The sequence below is a fragment of the Papaver somniferum genome, chromosome 2 (assembly GCF_003573695.1).
Source record: "Papaver somniferum cultivar HN1 chromosome 2, ASM357369v1, whole genome shotgun sequence".
In the NCBI taxonomy this organism is placed as follows: domain Eukaryota; kingdom Viridiplantae; phylum Streptophyta; class Magnoliopsida; order Ranunculales; family Papaveraceae; genus Papaver; species Papaver somniferum.
The window spans coordinates 79,776,372-79,801,453 of record NC_039359.1 but is presented as its reverse complement, the minus strand read 5'-3'; the positions used below and the strand labels follow the sequence as shown (position 1 = coordinate 79,801,453).

At 36.1% G+C, this 25,082-nt stretch overlaps 2 protein-coding genes and 2 long non-coding RNA genes across 6 annotated transcripts; 2 read left to right on the top strand and 2 right to left on the bottom strand.

Annotated features, from left to right (window-relative positions):
• Nucleotides 1-467: 467 nt before the first annotated feature.
• Nucleotides 468-4,135, top strand: LOC113348154. Its single transcript, XM_026591859.1, has 4 exons — nucleotides 468-601; nucleotides 1,176-2,095; nucleotides 2,283-3,632; nucleotides 3,743-4,135. The coding sequence occupies exon 3, from the start codon at nucleotides 2,454-2,456 to the stop codon at nucleotides 3,306-3,308; it is 855 nt and encodes a 284-aa protein (XP_026447644.1). The 5' UTR covers nucleotides 468-601; nucleotides 1,176-2,095; nucleotides 2,283-2,453; the 3' UTR covers nucleotides 3,309-3,632; nucleotides 3,743-4,135.
• Nucleotides 4,136-4,457: 322 nt separating this feature from the next.
• LOC113348153 lies at nucleotides 4,458-9,027 on the top strand. Of its 3 annotated transcripts, XR_003359511.1 has the most exons (8): nucleotides 4,458-5,215; nucleotides 5,906-5,990; nucleotides 6,466-6,651; nucleotides 6,840-6,940; nucleotides 7,046-7,219; nucleotides 7,341-7,450; nucleotides 7,968-8,240; nucleotides 8,441-9,027. It is a non-coding gene; the product is annotated as an uncharacterized LOC113348153 (long non-coding RNA). The 3 variants fall into 3 exon arrangements; XR_003359509.1 differs by lacking the exon at nucleotides 7,341-7,450; XR_003359510.1 differs by lacking the exons at nucleotides 4,458-5,215; nucleotides 5,906-5,990; nucleotides 7,341-7,450 and adding an exon at nucleotides 6,003-6,275.
• Nucleotides 9,028-9,524: 497 nt separating this feature from the next.
• Nucleotides 9,525-10,022, bottom strand: LOC113351465. Its single transcript, XM_026595445.1, has one exon. It carries the CDS (start codon nucleotides 10,020-10,022, stop codon nucleotides 9,525-9,527), a length of 498 nt encoding a protein of 165 aa, XP_026451230.1.
• A 3,979-nt stretch (nucleotides 10,023-14,001) lies between these two features.
• On the bottom strand, nucleotides 14,002-16,887 carry LOC113353617. Its single transcript, XR_003361419.1, has 2 exons — nucleotides 15,464-16,887; nucleotides 14,002-14,238 (listed from the first exon to the last, which is right to left on the bottom strand). It is a non-coding gene; the product is annotated as an uncharacterized LOC113353617 (long non-coding RNA).
• Nucleotides 16,888-25,082: the final 8,195 nt, after the last annotated feature.

The window sequence follows — 25,082 nt, the reverse complement described above, 5'->3', positions numbered from 1 at the left end:
AGGATGGTAGACAATGTTAAGGGGAATGTGGGAAATTAGACATTCCCCTTGACATTTTCTACCTAAAGTCATGCATGTATTGATTTATTACATCCGGGTTGGAAAATGATTTTAAAGAAAATGGATGTGCATCCTAGGTGGATTTTGACATTTATCTCCACACACATGCCATTGGAGAAGCTCTAAATAGACATGACGGATAATGATGGGTAGGACTGCACAGGAAACCGTCCAGACCGGGAAACCGTGCCGGAACCGCCAGAACCAGCGCCGAACCGAAACATACCGACTGTCCTCCGGCCGGCAACGGTATACAAAGTCAAAACCGAGGTGTAGTCGGCTCGGCGCACGGTATCACTCAAAAATCCGGCCGAGCCGAGCCACATAATACCGACTAATAATAGCCTTTGATTTCTATACGTATATAAGTTCTCTTTTCACATCAATTCATTTCTTTTTTCTTTTCAGTTTCTCTAGCAGAAGTATTAGGTTTAGCGGCCGCTTCTTCTTCTTCCTCTCAGTCACAGGCGCTTCTTTTTCAGATTCTCAGTTTCAATATCATCCATGATCAACGAATACAACAAAAAGTAACTCAGTAACTGTAAGTCACCAGCGATTCCTTTTCCTTCCTTGTCTTCTTCATTTGATATTTGTGATTGTTTAATTTGATATTTGCTTCTGTTCTTTTTGTGAATCTGTGAATCTGTGATTGTTACTTGTTAGTTGTTAGTTTGTTACGGATTTTTGATTCTTTTGAATGAAACCCTAGATTTATGAATTAGGGTTCTTGTTTTTAGTTCAGATTTGTTCAGATTTGGGGGTTTCGATTTGGGGTTTTGATTTGGGGTCTTGTTTTATGTATTTGTTCTCACTGCTCACTGGGTTTGTTTCCTCTTTGTGATGTACTGATGTTTGTAACTCTGAATCTCTGATATATAGATTGAATCATTGATAGAACTCTTATAAGTAACTGTGATATATAGATTGATTTGGGATCTTGTTTTATGGAGATGTATGAGCTAGTAGTGTTAGAGACTTAGAGTTGCTCATACAGAGATCCATAGAGCTACATCTTTTGAGTAATTCTCTGTAAACATTAGCTTCTTATTAGTGTTCTTTCTCACACAATTATTGAATACCCTTCTTGTTATTTGTAACATGAACCATTATGGAAGAACCAAATCAAGACACATATCAAACTGGAGTTGGATCTTCTAACTCTAATGTACCTAGTCAATCTACAGCTGGGGTTGGAGCTCAATCAACACCTGGAGTTGGAGCTCAATCTACACCCCCTTCTGATGAAGTTACAATTATAAAAGATGATGGAAATAAGGACAAGTCTAAAGTTACATCTGAAGTATGGTTACAATTCACAAGGTTAAGTGATGACAAAGCTAAGTGTCATCATTGTTTGCGCCCCTTTGCTTCTCATACAGGAAGAAATGGCACTTCTGGCTTGTGGAGTCGTTTGGATAGATGTCGTAAGAATCCAAATAGGAAGAAGAAAGGTCAGAAAAGTTTTTTGTTTCCTCCCCCCAAACCAGGTGAAGATGGTAAGTTGGTTGCTTCTATTTATAATCCTGAAGGCTGTAGAAGAGCTTTAGTTGAATTTATCATCAAAGATGAGTTGCCATTTAGCAAGGTAGAAAATGAAGGGTTTAGGGCTTATAGTCAGATGTTGGAACCTAGATTCAAAGTCCCTGGCCGCATGACTATTTATAGGGATTTTTTAATAATATACAGGGATGAGAAAAAGATATTGAAAGATTATTTCAAGGCATCCAAACAGAGGGTTTCTTTGACCACTGATACATGGACTTCACCCAATAACTTCAATTATATGCGTGTCACAGTTCACTATGTTGATCAGAATTGAAAGTTGCAAAAGAGAATTATTTTGTTTTGCCAAGTGAAAGGTCATACAGGTACTGCAATAGGCAAGATGTTGGAGAAGTGCTTGTTAGATTGGGGACTTGAAGATGTGTTTGGTGTCACTTTGGAAAATGTCAGTGCTAATACTCTTGCCATCGACTATTTAAAGCAAACTATGATTGGTTAGATTGGAGCAATTGAAAGGAGTGAATACTTGCATGTAAGATTTCTTTTTTTGTTATAGTTTAAACTTTAAATTTAAATGTTCATTTGTATAATTGTATTTACTTATGATTGCAGTTGCTAATATTTGTTGTTGTAGTTTAAATTTAAATGTTCATTTGTATTTACTTATGAATTTATGATTGCAGTTGCTAATATTTCTTGTTTTTTCATTCTTATAATAGGTTAGGTGTGCTTCCCATGTTCTTGCTTTCGTTATAAAAGATGCAGTGAGGCTCTATAACAAGCCAATTGCAAGGATTAGGTCAGTTGTCAAGTATGTTATTGGTTCTCCAGCTATATGGGAAAAGTTTAAGCATTGTTGTGCACTGGAGAAGATTGACTGCAAGAAAGGAATGATCTTAGACTGCAAGACAAGATGGAATAGTACATTCTTGATGTTAGAGGCTGCTGAGAAGTATGAAAGAGCTTTTAAAAGGTTAGAGAAGTATGATAGAGACTACAGAAAGAAGTACATTTTCGAAGAAGTTCAGAATGATGCTTTACCTAGTCATGATGATCTTCTTGTGCTGGCTAGTTCCATGGAAGAGATAACTTTTAGTTCTTCATTAAGTTCTGAATCTGATATGGAAGTTGATACTGATCCAAAAAGCAAGAAGAAGATGAAGAAAAAGAAGAAGAAAAAGCCTCGTCACCATGCTCCTTATGCTGAAGATTGGAGTTATGCGAGAAGTCTGGTGAAGTGCTTAAAGGTATTATTTGATGCTACTGTTAGATTTTCTGCTGCTACTCAAGTTACTACACATACATTCTTATGGGAAGTTGTCCTCATCCATGAACAATTAGTCCAGTTTAGAGATAATGAGTCTGATCCTTTTGTTAGAAATATGGCTGAAGTTATGTTTGTTAAGTATAATAAGTATTGGGGTGCTTATGAAGATATGAATTCTGCTTTATTCTTTGCGCAATTGTTGGATCCAAGAGAGAAAGCCAAGGGGTTGGAATTTGTTCTTGAATGTTTGTATGAGAAAAATCAGTACATGGTTGATAGAGTTATGAAGAAGGTTAAAGAACATATGGTCAGACTCTTTGAAGAGTACAAATCTTCATATGAAGTTGTTGGTGAAAGTTCAACTAGTGGTGTTGGTGTTTCTGCAGTTCAAGCTCCAGTTGTTGTGCAAGAACAAAGCATTGAGGCCATGCTTTACTCAATGAAGAAAAGGCATAAAAGAAACCAAGTTGGTGTTTAAATGAGTTGGAAAAGTATTTGTTAGAGGAATTTTAAGAAGAAGAAAGTGGCACTGATTTTGACATTTTGGCTTGGTGGCAAAGTAATAGTGCCAAGTATAAGGTACTCTCGTATATGGCGAAGGATATACTAGCAATGTCGGTGTCTTCTGTAGGTTCAGAATCAGCATTCAGCACTGGAAAGCGTGTGCTTAGTCCTTGGAGAAGCTCTTTATCTCCTAGGGAAGTTGAAGCATTGCTATGCACCCAAAGATGGCTACAAAAGCCAATTGCTCTTGATCTTCTATCGGACTATGTACCAGATGATTGCTCAAGCATTGAGGAAGGTAATGTTATATAACTTATATTGTAATTTGTTGGTTGTTTTTTTCTTTTTCTGTTTGTTTCTTTACTTGTCAATTTGAATTTGTTATTAACTTAAGTATTTCCTATGCAGCAATATTGGGTGCTTATCCAGTACCAGAGGAGTTTGATGATCCAATGATGCTTGACTAATGAAGTAATGATTGTTGAAGTTCAAATCTTGTTACAGACTTAATATGGAAAGGAACTATGGTCTATGGAATGGAAGTGTTGGTTTACTTTTAACACTTTATGTTAATCTTTGAACACTATTTTCCTTCGGTTATTATGTACATATGTAGTAGTTATGTTAGTTGGTCACTTGGTCTTGAAGAACTTAAGTAGTTGGATCTTGGATGATTGCAGTACTCTTGTAGACTTGCAGTAACTTTACTTTGAGCAATCAGTTTATGTCAGACTTTGAAGTTCGGGTTTTTATAGGTTTATGTAATTATGTTGGTTGGTTTTAAAGAACTTATGTTAATTATGTCTATGTTGTTATGCTGTATGAATGGTTGTGGCAGGGAATAATAGGTAAAAATAGCAGGAACATAAGCTGTTATTTTTTACAGCTTAAAACCGGTACCGAACTGAGCCGACTCGGATCAGTTTAAAACCGAACCGAGTAATAATCAGCTCGGCCACGGTTTCAAATTTGAGAACCGGCTCCTAGTCGGCTCGGTGGTCGGTATCACCAAAAAGCCGGGCCGACCGGCCGATGCGCACGCCTAAATTGATGGGTGACGCCCAGTTTCTAAACAATGGTGAGTATCGGTAGTATCGATGAAATTTTTTTCCAGCCCCCGACAAAGGGAACTCCTCCTTTTGGACCTTTTCTCTTTTTCTTTCTCTGGTTATTCCGCTCATTTCTTTGAAAATTAGGATCATGAAATTAGTGAGTTTTGTGCAAATCTGATTACACCGAATCGCTAATCCTGCTCATCTGCGTTTGTGCCGTAATCTGGGTTAAGGAATTTCTTTTCCTTTTGTTCTTCAAATTGGGAATTTTTATTGAGAGAAGTCGAAGTGATTTCTCGTCCTGGGAATGAGTTTTGAAAATCAGATGGACGGCAGAGTGTTATTGTTGGATTTACGTTGTCCTGTTAGAGAGATTTACAAGGGTTTCGGAAGCTGATATGTATAGATGCGTTAATTGATTTCGAGTACTAGGGAAATTTTCAGTGAGAGAAAGAAAGGAAGAAGGTTTTCATTGGTACTGGAAGAGGAAAACATAGAGTGCGAGTGTGCGCCTGACAAATCTTCAGCTAAGACACGCAGTAGAATCTATGTAAATAGAGCTGGTGGTTAATGTGATTATCTCATTTCCATCGTAATTGGATCTTACAAAAGAAATTCTCGTGATGGATGTGTTGGAGATGTATTGATGCCGAGGAATTGAATTCATTTCTACATACCAGCTGAACTGCCATGGGTTTGCTTGTGGTTCTTGGGAAATTGTCAGGATGGCTGCGGTTCTGTGATGTAGATCATGTGGCTGTAGATGATCGTGCTCAGCTTGGCTTTGGCGTGTCGTAATGCTTGGGGTGGTTGTCATAACAAATGCATGGTCAGTGATTTCAGTTTATGTGGTTTTTGTCTCTCGAGGCTTAGAGCTTAATATTAATTCCTAACTGCAAATGGTTGAAATAGTGATGTAACCGAAATAATTTTGCACCACATTGCAAAATATAAATGTTTGGGGTGGTGCTCTATGTGGTACTCCTTGGCAGTTTGGGTAATTGACAATTTGTTTACAAACACATATCATTTGCTTTGTTTGCACTAATTAGTTTCATACTATATGTATCTTGAATGACTGATTTCTTCTTTCGGTTTTGTTATACTTTCCAATAATTATATCGGGTTTGAGTTGGAACTTAGAATTACAACTTGATTAAGTTTACTTGAAGACATTGGTGTGGAATATGTTGTGTTTGTGATATTGCTGCTACCGGTTCTTAGATAGTCATATATATATATATACTTGTACTTAAATTTAGGATAACTGAATACTTGTGTGAATAACTAGCAGGAGTTATTTTCTTAAGCAATTAATAAGTCCGTGAGTGGATTTCATCCACAAATTGCTTAACATTAGACACCTAGCGAACATGTAACGTGTACCAAATTAATTTGGTCCATGATATACCAAATCCAACCTCTGGGGTCCAAAAGAAAAACAAATACAATCTTCTACATTGTCATCTCAAGTGGCCAGCCAATGTGGTTCACTAACATATCCTGTATTCCGTTTCAGGTAGTGCTTATTTCTTTTTCGCGCGCGGCTTTGGTGCCTCCCATATCAATTATGATTTGTTCCAATTGCTGATAATCCTTTTCAGGTTTGTGGCATATCTCTAAACTATATAACTTGCTTTTGATGTTTATTAAAAGGATACCTCCTCCACATCTGTCACCTTTTGTTGATAATAAGGCAGAGGGCTATATTCCTAAGAATGGCGAGGCAATTGAACACCTAAAAGCTGCAGTGAATAAAGAAGGGGAGATTATATTTTGAGCGATGTGAAGAACTTTCAGTCATTAAATTTTAGGATGTAGAACATAGTATGATGGGTACAAAATTACGAAGTGAGAAAAAAAGAAGAGAGAGTTGGTACCTTATCAAGGTAGATTATGAATGCACTTGTGACTTGAGAGTATCAAATCGCTTTTAGGAAGCTTTTGTTTATCAGAACAGCTTAGTCCTTCTTGGTTCTTACTTTCTATAACATGTTGACATATTCTTACTTGGTTCTTACTTTCTACAACATGTTGCCACTTTCTGCTGCTAACATGTTGCCATATTCTTACTTTCAGATTATATATGGCACAGAACTGAAGTCAGAGCTTCAAAGAGGTTGCCATATTCTGCTGCTAACCCAGGGAAGAATGTGAACAGTGTCGATGAGGAGGTGAAATATTATTCGCGATCAACTGAAAAATCCACGGCAGATGCTAGATTATGCAGAGTTGGAAGCAGAGGGCTTTGCTTAGTCAATAAAGGTATACAAACAATTTGTTTCCTCTCTCTGGGTACCTTAATCTTCTTTACTTTTTTTTTTATTGGTAAGGTATTTAATTTCAAGATTCCAGACTCTTGAAATTAAAAGAACCCATTAATTGTTTATTCTTGGTTTGTACTTTGTGTTCTTCAAAATACAAATTACAGACTTGCCATTTCATTGTTTCAGATGGGCCTGGAAAAGAAGAAGGCTGGTGGTGTTGGTCTTAAGTTGCTTTGAATTTTTCAGTTGAAAGTTTCCCCGTAACTGACCAGCTATACTCTACTCAGGTACTAGAGTTTGATACCATGGAAGAACTACCATCAATGTTGGATGTGCTAAATTTTTTGATTTTGATGGCTCTTTTGACCATGCTACCTCACTTGGGCATGCAGAGATCGATTTTCTGAAGCATCATTCACGTAACTTACTGGCATTTGGGTGACCCTTAAGGAAAAACTTGCTCGAGCATCTCAATCCAGGTTGCATTAGAATGTTTTTGATAATAATAATGGAGTTGAAAGCATAAAGAGCATTTAAAGAAGAAAGAGAAGGAAGTCGGTAAGAAGGTAAGAACTTCTCATCCTTAATTTTGGTTTAAATTTTGCACAGTACATATATAATTGTTGAACTGTTGGTTGTTATTTGATATTTCACCCCCTTGAATGTTGGTCAATGATTTTTCCTAAGACTGTCTCATTAGAGTTACCCTTGGCCCCTTGGAAGTTGTTTGGTTTGCCGCCAGATAATTTCTTATCAAGGACTTTGCGTGCTCCCTGAAGAGAAAGATGCCTTTGCAGGTGCAAATTATACCTCTGTCAATACATCCCGTCATAAACATTCTTTTTTGGTAGGCCTATCAAATGTCGTTAGGATGACTGATCCTGATATTACATCTCTTATGCTAGTAAAAAATCTAGCAACACTAGGATTAAATTTAAACTCAATGGATGACCTTCACAAAAATTTTTGGGTCTCTATGATCTGACGAGCCTTCCATGGATCCTAAATTCAAAGTGACTGAATGATTTTATGCTAACAACTGCTGGTACTACAAGGTCTCTGTATGCAGCTATCGCCACGTTGTTTTAATGGACTTGACTCTACAGTAGCCTAATTAAGCGTGTGTAACTGTGTATACACCGCCTGAACCAGGGGTGATTGTTTGGATATCTTTACTTTCTAGAATCCCCTGCATGCATTTTTAACCCAATCTTTTTAGCCTTATAGACATATAGTTATAAATATTCTTTTTCTTTTCTGTTTTAATTTTTTGAAGCATCCTGCAGCTGTTTATGGATAATTGTTATGTCACAGGTTTAACTGTGAAACTGTTATGATCAATTGTTGCGGCAGTCAACCTCTTTCACAACAAATATTCGGCCGGGAACACTGGCAAATACTGTTTTGGAAGACAAAATTCACGTCTTTTTGACAATCGTCTGTCCAATTCAGATGCTTGAAGCCACATGCGTTATTCGCTTGGCCCTAAACTTGGTTTTGCACAATCGCATGATTCCATGCGACCGGTCATCCATTTGAATCATAGAAGTGATCAGTCCCAGGATTTTCCACCTGCCATTTTATTAGGTACTTTGTTATCAACTCTACTCGCATAGCTGTAATTTTAATCGTACTGTAATGATTAAGCAAACTTAGTATCAGTTACATACTGTGAAACTTTTCAGATTTAAAAGTGGGTAATTCTGCATGTTGGCATTTCTATGGTGTTTGCGCCATGTTTTTGGTTGTTTTTCTTACGGTTTCTTTTTATGTATTTGGACGTTCAGACGGTAGGGTAAAATGGATTTGCTGTTACGACAGTCAAGTGCAGTGCAATCCGGTAGATGAAAGTTTGAGAAATACCGCTATCCTCAGTTACGCACACGCCATCTGTGGCTATACATAACCTGTCTGTCAGCTTATTGGTGCATTGCAGCTCAGCTGATGTATGACATTTATGGGACGATTTCCAAGACAAAAGTTGGCATTAATTTGACAGGATAGTTGCCTAAAAAGTACTGTTAGCATACTTCAAAACCAAGGATCTCTTAGGAATTTCTACAACAGCATGAGGTATTACAACAACAATGATGTCATTTGGGAGGTGGCTAAAGAGTGAACTCTAGGTTAACTATGAACAAAGTACTTAGAGACGTACAGGGGTAAAAGGTACTGAAGTGTCGGTTGATGCTGGTGGTAGTGTTGATAAATAAATTCGTGAATATTTCCGGGATGCAAGATTAGTGAATTTTGGTAAATGCACCATTTATCTGTAGTATATTGAAATTTTGAAATGGATGACTGTCCATTTGTAATATTTTAAAATGGTACTTCTTTATGTTTTCATCTTGAATAGAATTTTTTTCTATTACTATTATGTGGTTATTTGGTTGTCATTGGTAATCGTAGCCGTTTTGTCTGAAGTATTATTTGTACCCTGATGGATTTTCCCACAGCTTGACAAATTTTACTGTTTTGAGGTATGCAAGTCGTCCAACTGGTGTTCCCCAAACATCATCCAGGCAGTCATCAAGTAATAATAAGTAAGAAACTTTATACTGTAAAGACATTATCAAAATTCAAACCAATAGACCAATATCACCAAAAACCCATTATTAACGACAACAAAATTCAAAAAAAATAAAATAAAAAAATCTTTGATCTTCTTTATTATGAAAATCTTGCAAAGAATGTTGATCACTCCGAATGTGACCATGGCCCATTGTACAATATACAACAACATCAATGCATAAAAAGATACATGAAAACATTTTTATGTATATCTAGCTCCATCATGTATCACTACTCTGTACACTTTTGTACCATAAGTTAACGGGAGGCAACTAGTACTGGTATGGTACACTTTTGTACCTAAGACCATCTAGGCTCAATCCAACTGCAGTTTGATCTTTCCTTCGTGTTGTGCAAATCTTGAGCAGAATGTTGATTACTTCCAACATAATGATACCCACATGTATCAAGAGAATAGTATACAATTTTTTCACCTTGTAATTTAGGGAAGTAGATATTGTTCTCCATGCAACTACGTGGAGCGACAACTGAAACACTAGATGTATAGCTTATGAACAACGCATGCTTTCCTAAACTCTCCAGTTTTACCCAGACCATCTCTGAATCATCCAATCTATAAATATCTACAGATTTTCCACTCTGTCCTAAACTCAATAATAAAAGCTTTTCATCACATTCCACCAAATAACTTGGATAAAAGCCACTGAATTGTTTCAAAGACTTCGAAAGTACTGTCCAACAGAAACCACCTTTCATACTAAAAACTCCTAACATTCCATTATAATCCAAGCAGTAGAAAGCTCCGTTATAGAAAACCGGGTTGTTAATACACGGCATAAAGTTGTCGTCCTCAGTACAGTCTCCATATTCGAAATCATGAATAGTCCAACCAGTTTCACTCTTTCCCGGTTCAATGACGCAAAAACATATTCCATTATCACCACATATTTCATACCAATTAGAGATGACAAATACAACACAATCATGAGAAGTTGGTACTGATGAGAATGACATTCCGCCAAGTACATAACCATCAGGTAACTCTGGAAGATGGATAATTGCTCTTGAGAAGGGATTGTAGCAGAACACAGTTTTTTTCCCTTTAGACAATAGAAGCCATCCATCTCTTGAAAAACGGATTGTAGCACCTACAAGCAATTCATCAGATAATTTCATGACGTAGCTGTCATTATTATGCATCGGGTCTATGACACTGCAAATGTTTTCTTCATTATCTTCAAAGATAGAAATCAGCCATGGAGATAAAACTGTTGTTGTTGTGGTCCGTGTAGATGCCGATTTTCGGTTCAATGGGGGTAGAACAAAAATTTGTTTACAGGCTAAGCGAAAATGAACATAATCCACAGGATGGAGATATCTCGCTACCTCCTCTGTACTGAAATCATTAAGAAAATCCCACAGTTTTAACTCTTCCAATTCTCCACCATTTTTATTTAACCTGTCCATGTTCTCCTCTTCTAATTTGGCATCACTTGTATCTTAGCTTGCAAGAACGTCTGTTTTCCTTCTCCTCCCAGCAACGTGTCTGCCAAAAAAAAATATATATCCGTAATTTGAAAAGGTAACAAATAAGAATTTAACGTAAACACAATGTAATTCTGGTTGCACAGGTGTTGTATATACCTGTTTTCTGTTGTAGGCACCATTATCCAAGTTGGCAGAAACCATGGTGTTGGAAGCTCCAAACATGGCATGATAACTGTTGTTGCACTATCTTCTACTTCAAATGTGTACAAGGTCTGATCGCCGAGTAGTGTATAAAACAAGCAACCCCTTTCGAGACCCATGTCGGCCGCCGAGCAACATGCCGTGGAAGTCGAATAACACTTTCTAGAGTCTGATATGTCCATGCTTGATGACAGAGAGAGAACATGGTCACCCAAAGTCTTCAGAAAAACTCAAGTCATTGATGAGAAATCCAACTTGAAGATATGTATTGAGGAAACTTTTCTAAATCCTCTTGGACTGCAATTTAAATGAACTCTGAAGATTTCATTACCAGATTCAACCCAATGTTCGCTGTAACGACTATATTCCTCACCTGCTCCTATTCGTGTGAAATCAGCATACCCTACGTTGATTATAGTAGTATATTGGGTTTGTTTATTATCGACAACATGATGCCATAGGTTTTGTACATCGATCTTTATAAGCCAATTATCTTTAAAGTGTGATTCCTTGCAAAATGCATACAGCTCACCTTTAAAGCAAAGCAGGGAATCAATAGATAGTACATGCCCCCTGCCAGGAGCAGTTATAGACAACACCTTCATTCTCCATTGTTCGTCTCTGGGACGACAAAAAATAAGTACATGTTCAGGAGCTTCTCGATGTTTTACACACTTAAACAAGAGGTATACCAGACAGCTTAAGTTTTCAGGATCATTAGTTTTACTACTGATAGTTGGAGTCGGAGGTGGTGATGATAACACTAAATCGAACAAAAAGTATTTTTTTGATGTACTATTAAAAGACCAACGGTCGAGGATTGGTAATCGAATAGTTTCAGATGATATAGGGTTCCACAAGAAGCAATCACCTAAATTAGAGTTAGCCACGGAATACTCAGCCTCATCTTGAACATTACCAATAACAATAAGCCATCCTTGATGAGAAGGCTTATGATAATATGTTCTTCCACGCATCTCTGGGATAGACTTAATGCAATTTCTATTATTAGGTTCACAAGGGTTATAAAAACTCTGAAATATCCTACCTTTTCCGTGAGGGAAAACAAGCCAAGGTGCCGCCTTTGGAACCGGTAGCCTCCGTCTTTGAATCCTCTCATGTAATTCGGATCCTTGTTCTGATTTTTCCATGGAAATTATGTAGCTAGCCATAGAGGAATATAAGAGGATTAGGAATAAGTTACAAATGCTCTAGATGTGTATGCGGAAGATGCTGATGAATTATTTTTTTTTTGAAAAAGAATGAATGGACAGGGGGTTAGTCCACGAGTGAGTTTGGGGGAGTTTAATGTATTTTGAATCTTGGGGATTTTGAGGGAGTGTAAGAGAGTGTGGAGAGTTTGGTGTTTTGAGTGTGGGGAGTTTGAGAGACTCTCCAGAAATCTCTACTTTTTTGAGAGATTTGGAGTGAGGAAAAAATACACTATAAACTCCCTAGAACTCCCCCAAAAACACCAACTCCCTAGCATTCTAATTTTAATGACTAACAGGGAGTTTGAGAGTTTCTTTCAAACTCCCCCACGACTAACAGGGTTTTCTATGGAGTTTGTGAGACTCTTCTAAACTCTCCCACGACTAACAGAGATTTCGAGAGACTCCTTTGAACTCCCCCACAACTAACAAGAAAAAACCAAACTACACCCAACTCCCCCGAGGACTAACACCCTGGGAATTAATAGTGAGGAGGTTCTATGCTCATATAGACGGCCTAACTTCCATATTCATTGCATGAGATTTCTGTGTTTTTGAGTGAATTGTTCTCAGATTCAGAATTGAAGAAGAGTAATAAAAGGAAAGATAGAAGATGTTTTTTTTATTTTTTTGCGTGGGGCCAAACGTGTAGTTGAGTGGGGTCATCCTGTTGCAAGCCTAAAAGGAACGGGGCCAGAATTACTCCTTAAAATTTTGGGGCGGTCTGCCCAGATAATCCTAGGAATAGGTAACGACTCAAGTCTGAAACTCAACCCTGAAAAGTAATAACCCTAATAATATTAATATGTACGGTTCGGATGTGTTTAAACTAAACTAAACTCAAATAACCAACTTGATGAGTTCTTAACTTGTTTCTCAACCTCCGAGAAAGATAGAGATGCACTTGGAAACTTAAAACTACGAAGCAAGAGCACCCACAGTGGAGGATCAAACCTATAATTATGGTCCAGAACGAAATACAGCGGGACAGAATAAAGACTAAAATCCGGACCAAGACCAAATTCCAGACTATATTTGGTCTGGGACCAAGACCAAAACCAAATATAGTCGAGCGAAATAATGTATGTTTGTTAATAGGCGAAGTTATAAAGTACGCTTCATGTGAAGCAGTTGTATATTCCTCGTTCCATGATGAGGCGAAGTTATAAAGTACGCTTCCATGGAGCGTTGATAAAATGTACGCCCAACTAGACGTAAGTAAAATGTACGCCTCATGACAGGCGTTGGTAAAATGTACGCCCCATCTCAATGTTTTACAGTTTGATTCCATGCATGAAAGTGTAGCTTGAGTCAAGTTATTTGTCGAAAATTCCATGCTAGTATTGCATTTGCAAAATGCATTAGAGAGACAACCAAATTTGTGTTGGGATGGAACTCTTTCTGTTTTTGTTGGTTTTAAATTCATTTAGTTATCCTAGTTAGGTAAACGTATCTCAACCCATTGCACATTTAACAGTACTCCTCATGCTCCATTAGCGCACAACTTGCTTAAAATCACGTCATTATTGACGGTTTTCTATCAGGCATACATATCAGCTTCGTTCCATGGTGCGGCGTTGATTATAGGTCCGTCCCATACCCGGCGTGCATAAAGTCCACGCTCAACAACGGGCAAACAATATACATACGTTCCATCCAGGCGTGCATAATACCTACGCCCCTCAGCAAACGAACGTAATATTTCCGCTCGATCAAATGTAGTCCACTACCGTAGCGTAGCAATACGGACTAAACCCAAAGTTTGGTCTTTTTTTTGGTATTTGGTCTTTGGTTTCGATCGCACCACTGCAGTTGCTCTTAAGTCATCAAATCGGATCAAACTTCTGCGCGGGTAACTGTAGCGCCCCCAAAGCTACCAGTTGACTAATCCAAGAGATTAACTAAAAATAGAGGCATTAGAAATCTAAATCATATACATAATCATTCAACTAAGAAATGTGCTACAAAACTTAACCCAAAACTAACCCGCTCTGAAACATATATATACAAGAAGTCCTCTCAAATGATACATATACAATAGTCATTAGGTTTACAGATACAATATGCAATATAATAAACATAGTAAAAGTTATCCAACTAATGAAATCAACTCTTCGAAGCTTCCGCTACGCAACTCTGATCTGTCTCTGAAACTGAAAGTGGGAATGGGTGAGCACATCATCCCTAAAAGGGGTGCCTCGTAGGAATAACATTTAACTTTCATGCAATCATTGAAATGATTTGAAAATGATTCATGTTTTCTCTAACACTAAACACAACCAAATCACAGAGGTAAACAATCATGTATATGGAACTAACTCCTTCCAAACAATATATAATATGGTGACTCGTCCCGCACCTAGTGATTGCATAAAAGCTCGAATTCATGTAGATATAAATGAAGGAGCAGTATCCTATATACCACAGATGGAAATTCTCATTTCCCAAACAATTCATAAATACAAACAAAGCATTACAATTCCTTTCCAAGCAATGGAAAGATTAAAAGAAATAACAGAACTTTCGTAAATAAAAGTTAAACAATGCAGGGAAAGCACAACCAGACAATGCATGAATTTGTTAAACATAAACTTTGGTAAAAGAAAACAACAATAATCACAAAAGAGTGAAAGGTATTCCCACCTCTTTTGACGACAAGCCACGCCTACCTCGAGATCCACGATCCACTTATTCATCCTTTGAATTGATCGTTGTTAATACAGATTAATTGTTAATCACACAAGAACTCTAAGAATCTATCCGAAACGGCTCACACCAGTATTAAACAAGTCTAACTAATGGTTCCAATCCCATTTATTCTTCTACACCATTTTATTATCTATCTTTAACATATCTAAGGTTACTAATTGAATTGGGTTGGTTCTATAGTCTAGTAGATAAGTCTTGTGAATATCTATAACTTTGTAGAATAAGCCAAAGGTTAATTCGGACCATAAGGGGTCCAAACATCAATCTAGAGTAACTAGTCCTAAGTCCAAGTCTATGAAATAAGCCCAACACACAAGACTGGTCCATCTAACGGTCACTAATGATCAACGACGGTCAAATGGTTCAACTAACAATCAACGTCAGTCAAAGGTCAAGGTCCTGGTCAACTGAGTCCAAGGTTCACTGAGTTACTCTGAGTCAAATTGATTCAACTCAGGTTAACGGTTCAACTCGACTCAGTCATATTAACTGAGTCAGCAAAACTAGTCAGCTAAATAAACATCTGACTAGGATGACTAATATGCAACTTCTATTGCAGAAAACCCTCAACTATGTTTCTTACATTCTCATCTTCTTGTTTAACAATTAAACTTCAATTCAAATACAAAACAACATTGAATTTCATTTAAAAATAAGAATTCTTATTACCTGCAATTGCAGCTTTTAGCACCACATTCCACTAAACTGAATCATCACCAGTTTCAGATCAACTATAACTAAAATTCAACACCACCACTACTTGTAACTCATTACATTTATCTGCAACTGCAAATCTACTTCATCCGGCCACTTGCAGTTAATCATTCATCATAAAGAACACCATATCTAGTTCCAACTCTTTACAATGAACCCAACAGTTCATTCATACACAATCCAGTCCAACAGTACTACACTAACTTACTACCATTACCATTTCTCTATTCCATCCACCTGCACCAGACCATACTCAACCCACCAACTCAATTAAGCTCAACCTGTATCTTAACCCCAACAACCAGTTAAGCAACATCACTACCACCACTTATAATGGTTCCACATCCAAACACATCTTCATCTCACCCGTAATCTGCTCGGTCAATACACCCTGTGCAGATTAACTTTAAACCTTAACTTCTCATTCCACCTTGAAGAAACATACACATTCATCTAAACTAAAACTGCATCAATTCATCTCAGTCTACATAACCAGGACAACTCTAATTTTCCTCTTCAACATATACTAACCCATGTAGATCAAAATAAATCTAAATCTAATCAACACAACTCCATTTTATATCAACATAATTCTTTACTTCATAAGCATTCACATAATCTCAATAATAAACAGGAATAACTCTTCCAAATCAATTAAGCAAAACAATTACCTCAGAATGGATTCAATCAAGCATTTGAGGCTGAATTCTTCTTTACTTGTCTCAATTCCATAAACCATCTCAAACCACCACCATAGTTCATTTTCTGCATCTGTAATTTCTCAATTCATCTACATCTCCTTCTTAAATTAAATCACCAGCTCAACCAGTTAAGTTTTCTTACAACAATTCCTCTAATTCGATTGATACCCCTTAATTATGATATGAACTCCATCTTCCTTAAATTAACTTAAGAGAAAACCATAGAACAAAACTCTAGTTCTGCAAATCTCCAAATCGGTCTTCTCTGCAAACAAATCTTCAAATTAACCTCATTATCTTCTTATTCACCTCATCATCTTCAAAACCCGTTCTTCAATTTCATCTTCCTAATCTCTTTAGAAATTATCACAAACCCTAATTCACCAATCCCTCACTGAATCAACTTAGGAACTTCAATTAAACAACTACCCATGATTCTTCGTCAACAATAGCTTCATAAATTATCTTCTAAATCTTCGGAACTTCAATCGACCATATAACCTTAATTCAGTTCATCTTTCAGCGCTAAACAAACTTGCAATACTTCCATCCTTACTCTCAAATCATCCACATACTACGCTAACTAAGATCCACTCGACTAAAATCAAACTCAATCCTTGAATTAAGATTATCAGAGAGGAAAGAGGAAGAACAGAGAGGAGCAGAAGAAGAAAGAAAAAAACGAGAAGAAAAAGAAGATAAGAAGAAAATAATTTATCTTGTCAGTTTAATCCCGATAAAAACAAGGAAAAAAACTACGGAACATTCGTTGAATTTGATAAGGGTAGCTCCAGCCGGTTCAAGACAAAATTACCAGTTTTCCCTTCATACTAATCTGATGATATCTTTTCCGATCGGCATCTGAATGACTCGCTTGAGTAGTCCATTCCGCGTAACCTTTCGTGACCTATTCAATGATACTAATTTCTTATCTAAATCGTTGTTAGATTAATTCCTATCAAATAACGTTCGTGTTAAACTAATCGAGTTATTATCGGCTAATTCGTCACTTGATTATCGCTAAATCGAGTATTGATCGGTCTAATATCGTTGAAAAGCTTGCGGGTCTTTACATTCTCCCCACCTTATTCATTTTCGTCCTCGAAAATCAAACCATCCTTTTGGTCTTCAGAAATCCCCACCTTATAGAAAAATCCCATCTCTTGTCTAAGCGAAAACAACATGAACAAAGCACAAACGCATATGGCTTTATACTACTAAAATTTGTGGCTCTAGGTTCAACTATACTGATTTAAGTTCTATCCAAGAGGGAAGTCTAAGTTTCTTATATGAAGCTCTATAACGAAGACTATGACTTTTAAATTTAAATTCTCTACACTAATTTCTATTTCAGTAAGTTACTGGTTCTAATTACAAGAGAAAATATTCCATAAGTTTCTAAATAAAATTCTGGATCTATAAGTTCACTATTAGAAGTAAGTTTTCCTTCTATGCCTAGTGATACAAGAATGCAGTTGCCCTGTCTAGGTTCACGATGCATGACAATGCCTCCCTAAGTAACAAGTATCACCCGAACACATCAGAATTACCAACCTCACTAATCCCCAGTGCTGGATTAACCAAGTTCAAGCTTATTACGATTTATTAAGTGTTAATTTTATTAAGATTAATTAGTCCTAAATTTTTATCATAACTGTTGTAAGTCTGATAAATTTACTTCGTAAAATATATATATAGTGCACATCATTTTAACCAATTTAGTCATCTGAATTTAGTTACCACTAGTAATCCCAATTCGATTTTACTCCAATTTATAATATTTGAAAATTTTAACTGTACTGTAATATTTTATATAAATTTTTCCAATATTTTCTATTATAAATTTCCTACTAGCCTAATTATTCAATTACTATTATCAACTATATTATTATTCTCACTATTCTTCAGTTAATTGTCCAATTGGTATATTAAGCCTTAATTTTCTAAATATAATTCTACATTCACGTAAAGATTGCTATAATAGATTTTATTTATTCATATTGAATCTGTATTCTATATCTTGTTAAATATTGACGTTGGTAATATATTATGGTTTAAGTTTGAACCCGCATAAAATCATAATATATCCTAATAGTCTTTCGATTTTGTTATTAATGTAAATTATATCCCATTAGTATAAGAATTTATTTTCTTTCAATTCTAATGTTATACTAAACATCTGAATACTATTACTTCCACCTCATGTATACTTGTTTCATTTTAGAGATTTACTAAATTATTTGTTAGAATAAAAATACTTTTGGTACAAAGTTACTAACAAGTTAAGTCTTTTTGCTTTGTATATTATATCATCATCTTTTTACGTCCAACGCCTAATAAGTATCATATTAAGTATCTAGTTTAAACGCAAACGTATTTTTCTAATTTGTAACTAATTTCATTTACAAAATTGGGCTTTTTACAAAAATAGGCCTGTTTTTTTTGTGCTTTTCAAATCTAGGCCATTTTTTTAATTTATTGCTAGACTAGGCAAGTTTTGACCAAAAGTGATGGATGGAAAGTTAGCACCGTTAGGTGTAACTAAAAAGACCTAAAAGTCCTTTGTATCACTGATTTAATGTTATATCATTGATTTAACTCAGTTCCTCCTTTGAAGTCCTTTGAATCGATGATTTGAGTCCGTGTCACTGATTTAAATCGGGGAACGGTTTCAGTTCAACCCATGTATGTACTGTAATCACGACCAATTCCCTGTCATTTGTTCTCCCAGCTACACCTAGCAACATCACTGCTAACACCTGCTCCCTGCAATTCCATCTCAGACTCATAACACCATTTGTTCTCCCAGCTACACCTAGCAACACCACCTACTACTACTTGTACATTGCAGCACTTCAACTGCTTCAGTTCTTTCGACCATCCCAGCATGATAATCTTTGTCTTCCTACTCAATTCAATAACACAAGACAACTATTCTCCACAGACTTTCCTGTAACAACAAAAGCCAATTCTTGCTTGTTCCATTTTCTTAGATCTGACATTCTCTGACGCAATACACAAACCCATTTACCACCAGTTGTGACTTCTCTGCAACACAACTCCAACATCAACCAGCCTTTTAATATCAATTCCTGCAGCTGCAATATACCTGCAATTTTAGCTGAAATCAGTGATGCACACAGCAGCAACTCCTGCAGCACTGCATCAACAACTCCACCTGCTCATCCCTTCAGCCATCAAACTTACCCACCAATTCACTATAAACTGCACTCATTCAATTAACACAGTACCTCAACCACTCTGCAGTTCCACAAGTGCCTCCAGATCCTCTGTAACAACCATTATCTCTCTCAAACCATCAGCTCTCCACATTTCTGAGCAACATAACCCTCTCTCAGATACTGCTCGGAACAACAACATCGTACTCAAATCAATTCTACCATCACCTATTTCACATCAACATCATTACAGCTCTCTTACAACACATCCTTCTCTTAACTTCAAGGTCAAACAACCAACACCTTTTCGATCTCTCAATTCAATTGAAACCCAACTTCCACTTCTTCATCTCTGTCTCAATTTTGGTTCTTAAATTACACAACCTCTTCTGAATCTCAACCTCCGAAGCACAGATCCCATCGATCTCAACCTCCACAATAACCATTTCACTCTAATTCTGTAATAAATTCATAACAACCACAATTGAAACCCCTTTCTCAGCTTGTATTCGACATGAACCACCCTTTCTGCAGCGAACGCTATCTTTCTCTGCACTAACAATCAATCAAACATCCTTCTGAAATCAAAAAATCTTATGGTTTCAAACTCAATTTGAGCAACCCATCTTCTTATTCATCAACATAACCACAAAACTCTCACTTCTCTGTTGCCTTCTAACACAATTTTCACCACACAAACACCAAATTCCATGTTCATTCAAATGCAAGAACCCATTTATTTTCATGCCACATATCTCCTTTAATTACCTCCAAAACTTCTTATCTTCCTCCTATTCGAATTCACGTAGAAATGCCTCCCCCAATTAAACGCGAATACCACCTGCTGCTCTCAAGTATACAATAGATGTCTCCATCCATTCTATGTTCTCGTCATTCAGAAAATTCTGTGAACAGGTTGTGTTCCATTTTCAGTTCGTGAGAATACCACCTACTAGTTCATCTAAGCAAACCATTACCATAATCAAGCAGAACATCCCATTGTGAAACATCTAAATACCTGGAAGGATAGATAAACAGCCATACAAAAGCAGTTCCCAATCAAGCAGAGCATCCCAATGTGAAACTTGGTAAGACCAATACCCAACAAACCCGAAATCAACCCTCCAGCAGGTTCTGGTTATGCCCCGGAAATTAAATCATTCGACGTCGTTGCTCCGTGCAACAATTCAGTGACATCCTCTCCAAATATAGATGCTCCCTTGAACAAAACCATTAGTATAGCTCTAGAAACACATACTATAGCTCTAGAAACACCATTGCAGGTGGAATAAATGTAAATCTCTTCTAAACATCCACCATTAATGTTAATTAGGTTTGATTAGAAAAAAAAACCCCTAAGTTATCTCTTGATTTTAGCAGAAGAAAAAATTGATTTAGAAGAACCAGAGAGAACTAGAGAGAAGAAGGAAGAAATGGACGAGAATCACTAAAGCAGTGACGCACGTACAAAAAGGTTATTTCAGTAATTTTACCATATCCATGAGATATCCCTATATGATATTTTGGCAAGATATTGACAAGTCAACGTGATAAATTGACCGAGATGGTTAAAGTGGATGGAATCCGTTTAACTTGCCTAGTTTTGCAAGAAATAAAAAAAGTGGCCTAGAAATGAAAGTGAGGGTCCAGACCAGGCCTACTTCTGCATATAATCCTACAAAATTTAACCGTACGTAGATATGCGTTAATAATTTCCCATAACTATTTAATTATAATTATTATTTTTATCGTTATATATCTTTAATGAAATTTTGGTTTAATTAAGTTCAATATGATACTAATTGATAAATGCTAGCGTTACTTTATTAAAAATTATAATACTATTATTATCATCTTTAATTACTAATATAATATCTTATTACTGACATTGATGGTTGAACTATTATTCTAACTACTCTTACAAAAATTATTAAGTCCCAAAATATTATTAACATTTACGTATTTATAAATTGTTGATCCTACATATAAGTCAAAGTGCTCCATAACTTTCTATGTTATTTTCTTAGCAATAATATTAATCTCACTATTCTTCTAGTGTTGGATTGTGTACGTGGTCATACTTTTTTTTTTAGATTAATCCTTCTCAAACCCTTATTAGCTAAAGTAGTAGGTGTACCCTACAATTTTTACTTCACTACATATACAAACAATCAATCAAACAAACAAAATCAATTAATCAAATAATTATTTTAATTATTGATAGTTTTTAGTGAATTAAGATTTATCTCACAACCCAACCCAGTTCTAAACTAATCTATTTCACTAAACTGACATTGGCTAATTCTATGTTTTCCTATATAAGATCTAATAGTGAGCTCTGATACCAACCCTGTAGCGCCCGCAAAGCTAGCAGTTGACTAATCCAAGAGATTAACTAAAAATAGAGGCACTAGAAATCAAATCATATACTTAGTCATTCAACTAAGAAATGTGCTACAAAACTTAACCCAAAACTAATCCGCTCTGAAACATATATATATAAGAAGTCCTCTCAAATGATACATATACAATAGTCATTAGGTTTACAGATACAATATGCAATATAATCAACATAGTAGAAGTTATCCATCTAATGAAATCAACTCTTCGAAGCTTCCGCTGCGCAACTCTGATCTGTCTCTGAAACTGAAAGTGGGAATGGGTGAGCACATCATCCCTAAAAGGGGTGCCCCGTAGGAATAACATTTAACTTTCATGCAATCATTGAAATGATTTGAAAACGATTCATGTTTTCTCTAACACTAAACAAAACCAAATCACATAGGTAAACAATCATGTATATGGAACTAACTCCTTCCAAACAATATATAATATGGTGACTCGTCCCGAACTTATATAGCTATATGGTGACTCGTACAACACCTAGTGATTGCATAAAAGCTCGAATTCATGTAGATATAAATGAAGGAGAAATATCCTATACACCACAGATGGAAATTCTCATTTCCCAAACAATTCATAAATACAAACAAAGCATTACAATTCCTTTCCAAGCAATGGAAAGATTAAAAGAAATAACATAACTTTTGTAAATAAAAGTTAAACAATGCAGGGAAAGCACAACCAGACAATGCATGAATTTGTTAAACATGAACTTTGGTAAAAGAAAACAACAATAATCACAAAAGAGTTAAAAGTATTCCCACCTCTTTTGACGACAAGCCACGCCTACCTCGAGATCCACTAGTTCATCCTTTGAATTGATCGTTGTTAATACAAACTAATTATTAATCACACAAGAACTCTAAGAATCTAGCCGAAACGGATCACATCAGTATTAAGACAAGTCTAACTAATGGTTCCAAGCCCATTTATTCTTCTACACCATTTTATTATCTATCTTTAACATATCTAAGGTTACTAATTGAATTGGATTGGTTTTATAGTCTGTTAGATAAGTCTTGTGAATATCTATAACCTTGTAGAATAAACCAAAGGTTAATTCGGACTATAAGGGGTCCAAATATCAATCTAGAGTAACTAGTCCTAAGCCCAAGTCTATGAAACAAGCCCAACACCCAAGACTGGTCCATCTAACGATCATTAATGGTCAAAGACGGTCAAATTGTTCAACTAACAATCAACATCAGTCAAAGGTCAAGGTCCTGGTCAACTGAGTCCAAGGTTCACTGAGTCACTCTGAGTCAAATTGATTCAACTCAGGTTAACGGTTCAACTCGACTCAGTCATATTAACTGAGTCAGCAAAACTAGTCAGCTAAACAAACATCTTACTGGGATGACTAATATGCAACTTCTATTGCAGAAAACCCTCAACTATGTTTCTTACATTCTCATATTCTTGTTTAACAATTCAACTTCAATTCAAATACAAAACAACATTGAATTTCATTTACAAATAAGAACTCTTATTACCTGCAATTGCAGCTTTTAGCAACACGTTCCACTAAACTGAATCATCATCAGTTTCAGATCAGCTACAACTAAAACTCAATACCACCACTACTTGTAACTCATTACATTTACCTGCAACTGCAAATCTACTTCATCCGGCCACTTGCAGTTAATCATTCATCACAAACAACACCATATCTAGTTCTAACTTTTTATAATGAACCCAACAGTTAATTCATACACAATCCAGTCCAACAGTACTACACTAACTTACTACCATTACCATTTCTCTATTCCATCCACCTGCACCAGACCATACTCAACCCACCAACTCAATTAAGCTCAACCTGTATCTTAACCCCAACAACCAGTTAAGCAACATCACTACCACCACTTATAATAGTTCCACATCCAAACACATCTTCATCTCACCCGTAATCTGCTCGGTCAATACACCCTGTGCAGATTAACTTTAAACCTTAATTTCTCATTCCACCTTGAAGAAACCTACACATTCATCTAAACTAAAACTGCATCAATTCATCTCAGTCCACATAACCAGGACAAATCTAATTTTCCTCTTCAACATATACTAACCCATGTAGATCAAAATAAATTTAAACCCCAATCAACACAACTCCATTTATATCAACATAATTCTTAACTTCATAAGCATTCACATAATCTCAATAATGAACAGGAATAATTCTTCCAAATCAATTAAGCAAAACAATTACCCCAGAATGGATTCAATCAAGCATTTGAGGTTGAATTCTTCTTTACTTGTCTCAATTCCATAAACCATCTCAAACCACCACCATAGTTCATTTTGTGCATCTGTAATTTCTCAATTCATCTACATCTCCTTCTTAACTTAAATAACCAGCTCAACCAGATAAGTCTTCTTATAACAATTCCTCTAATTCGATTCATACCTCTTCATTATGATATGAACTCCATCTTCCTTAAATCAACTTAATAGAAAACCCTAGAACAAAACCCTAGTTCTGCAAATCTCCAAATCGGTCTTTTCTGCAAACAAATCTTCAAATTAACCTCATTATCTTCTTACTCACCTCATCATCTTCAAAACCCGTTCTTCAATTTTATCTTCCTAATCTCTTTAGAAATTATCACAAACCCTAATTCACCAATCCTTCACTGAATCAACTTCGGAACTTCAATTAAACAACTACCCATGATTCTTCATCAACAATAGCTTCATAAATTATCTTATAAATCTTCGGAACTTGAATCGACTATATAACACTAGTACAAATCTTCACATTGGCCACACTTAATCACCGTGTCCATAGGCTTTTGGTCATGGATTTTTTTCACTCCAAAAATGTGGCATCAGGTGCCGAGACAAAAAGGTATCCCTATGGCTACATAAACTTTGAGTGGCTATAAAATATGATTTACCATGGCCATAACTCTAAAACCGTGTCTATATGGTACTCAATATTTTTTTTGTAGTTAAGCATTTTCACTATCACCATGGCCATAGGATCCTTATAGACACACAATTTAATTATATATGGCTAAAGTTTACCTTAAATTCACGTGAATTTTATTATAGCCGTGGCCTTTGTCATCAATTGGACACGCAAAATTCATTTTATCATGGCCAATTCATGAGTTGCAGTCACACTAATTTTTCTCAACCATGGCCATCTCTATCATTTGGACACACGGAAAATAATTTAACATGTATAATACATGATTTGTAGTCACGTTTAATCTATGGTACCATGGCCATCCATATTTTTGGACACATGATAAACATTTTACATGGCCAATTAATAAGTTATGGCTA

What these genes read in the sequence shown, in the direction of transcription:
- LOC113348154 (XM_026591859.1), top strand. Translation starts at nt 2,454, where the DNA reads ATGATCTTAGACTGCAAGACAAGATGGAATAGTACATTCTTGATGTTA.
- LOC113351465 (XM_026595445.1), bottom strand. Translation starts at nt 10,022, where the DNA reads ATGCCGTGTATTAACAACCCGGTTTTCTATAACGGAGCTTTCTACTGC.